At 35.3% G+C, this 2,501-nt stretch overlaps 1 protein-coding gene across 1 annotated transcript; it reads left to right on the top strand.

Annotated features, from left to right (window-relative positions):
• The first annotated feature begins 1,559 nt into the window (after positions 1 to 1,559).
• On the top strand, positions 1,560 to 2,501 carry Olfr1133 (olfactory receptor 1133). The gene has a single exon (NM_146351.2). It carries the CDS (start codon positions 1,560 to 1,562, stop codon positions 2,499 to 2,501), a length of 942 nt encoding a protein of 313 aa, NP_666463.2.

Here is a 2,501-nt window from a genome sequence, read left to right as displayed (position 1 = left end):
TGTAATAGTTCCCTACTTTATAATATTAAAATATATATTATGAATAATGAGCAACAAGTAATGAATACCAAATTAATTGAAGTCAATTTACTAATCTTAATTTGGAAAATTAGTTAAATAAGAATGTTTAAAAATTGATAATAGGAATGGTCTTCAATCACACTGATAGTTTGAAATCACAATGTTAAAGCTTGTCATTATAATTTCCTCTTATTCCTAAGAGACCAAGTATTAATCACTCAGGGAGAGGCAGACAGGCTTATAACTCAGGTGATTCCAGAGAATTCTGAATATGTTTTGGCAGAACTAAATCAACTAACATCTCTAGCCCTGGATCAGGTACAGACATCCTTGCTATTTTTCATATGTACATTGTAGGTTTCTTTATTTTCTCTTATTTATTTTTTCAGTTGCAACAAATACATGTATGAAGGCAGGTATGAAAGAAGGCAGAAGACTGCTTTAAAAACTAAGCATTTTTATGTTTAAGAAAATAATGAGAGAAGGACAAATATATGAAGATCAAAAGGGAAGTTACCAAATTTCATTTAGTACTTTAATAATAGACATGCAAATTTATGTATCTTAAAAGTTATAAATAAATTATATAAAATAAATTATTTTTAAATATCTATATATTGAGAGATATTTAAAACATTTGGTTCAAGTTTTAGGAGTAATAAGGATAAAGTAAAGTAGTGTAAAAAATAGTCTGGAGACTTTGGAAGCCCCAGTGCTCAGACACAAGATTCTGCTTTATTACAATTCAGCTGCCAGGTCATCTACTTGTTTTAGTAGTCATTTGACCACCTCTGCTAGCAGCATGACTAGGATAGAGTGCTGTTTCTGACAGTCTTGTCTTTGTGCTCAGGATTTCTACATTTACAAATCTGTTTGTTTACCTTCCCAGAATCTCTCTATTTAATTCAATGGATCTCAATTCTCAGATCCAAGTCATAGTAAATGTAGCTCAAATTTTGAAACCAGAGATCAAGTTGTGATGTTTTCAGTAAAGTATGTAAATCTACCTTCAAATATGTATCACACTGAGGAATGCTCTATAGGTTTACAGAATGAAGGGTTAAGAATGGTTACTATCATTACCCCTACTTAATTATGCTTATTCATTTTAGATGATATAGTGATGTTTTTTATTAATGAAATAGAACAATTCTTATCTGAAGATGTCAGTTTTCCTTATAAACTGATAGGAGAAACAGTGCCTGGGTTTCTGAAATTATCCACTTCTTAAATTATAGAGGAGGGGGGCAATATTCTTATAGTGCCATGATGCTTATTTGGATGTGTGGATAAATTTGAATGAATGTGTCCTATATATTCTAAAGAGACCTATGCAGATATGAGAAATGCTCTAATATTCTCACTAATGTACATTGTGTCAAATTCATTTCTAATACTCTAATTCATGTACTGGAGATTTGTATCAATTTTTCCTTCTGTCAAAGGCAAATACCAAGAATCTGACTATGAACAGAGAAAAAATTATAACTGTCAACTTTTCTTTCTTTATTGAAATCCAGGATATCCAGATCCAAAGAATGCAGTTTGAAAACTTTACCACTGTTTTTACTGAATTTGTCTTGTTAGGACTTTCTGGCAGACAGGATGTGCAACAGGGCCTCTTTGCATTGTTCTTCCTTGTTTATGGCATAACTGTAATTGCTAATCTAGGGATGATCCTGCTGATCAAGTTGGACAGCAGGCTTCACACACCTATGTACTATTTCCTGAGCAATCTGTCCTTCTGTGACATCTGCTATTCCACCATTATCTCTCCAAAGATGCTGGCTGATTTCTTGTCTACAGAGAAGAGGATTCCTTATAATTTATGTGCTATTCAACTGTATTTTTTCGGGGCCTTTGCAGATGTAGAATGTCTCATGCTAGCTGTCATGGCCTATGATCATTATGTTGCCATCTGCAATCCCCTGCTCTATACAATTAAAATGTCCAAGAAGCTCTGCATCCAGCTTGTGGCTGTTGCCTATGCAATAGGCTTGGTGGATTCAACAATCCACACATCCTGTGCATTCAGATTGTCCTTCTGCAATTCAAATGTCATCAACCACTTTTTTTGTGACCTTCCACCCTTGCTGGCCCTCTCCTGCTCAGATACATCCATCAATGAAATAGTGATGTTCACATTAATTGGCTGTGTGGTAGGGTGTAGCATTGTCACAGTCCTTCTCTCCTACTGCTACATCATTGCAACCATCTGCAGGATGAACTCTGCTGAAGGCAGGCACAAAGCATTTTCCACCTGTGCTTCCCACCTCATGGCTGTGGCCATTTTTTATGGAACTCTGCTTTTCATGTATTTCCGACCCAGCTCAAGTTACTCCATGGACACAGACAAAATGGCCTCTGTTTTCTACACAGTTGTGATTCCTATGTTAAACCCACTCATCTACAGTTTGAGAAATAAGGATGTGAAGGGGGCTCTGAAGAAGGCAATCAATATTAACTTGTGGCCTGGGTGA

Source organism: Mus musculus, chromosome 2, assembly GCF_000001635.26.
Source record: "Mus musculus strain C57BL/6J chromosome 2, GRCm38.p6 C57BL/6J".
NCBI lineage: Eukaryota > Metazoa > Chordata > Mammalia > Rodentia > Muridae > Mus > Mus musculus.
The sequence above is the reverse complement of the archived record's forward strand: the minus strand, read 5'-3'. Positions and strand labels throughout refer to the sequence as shown.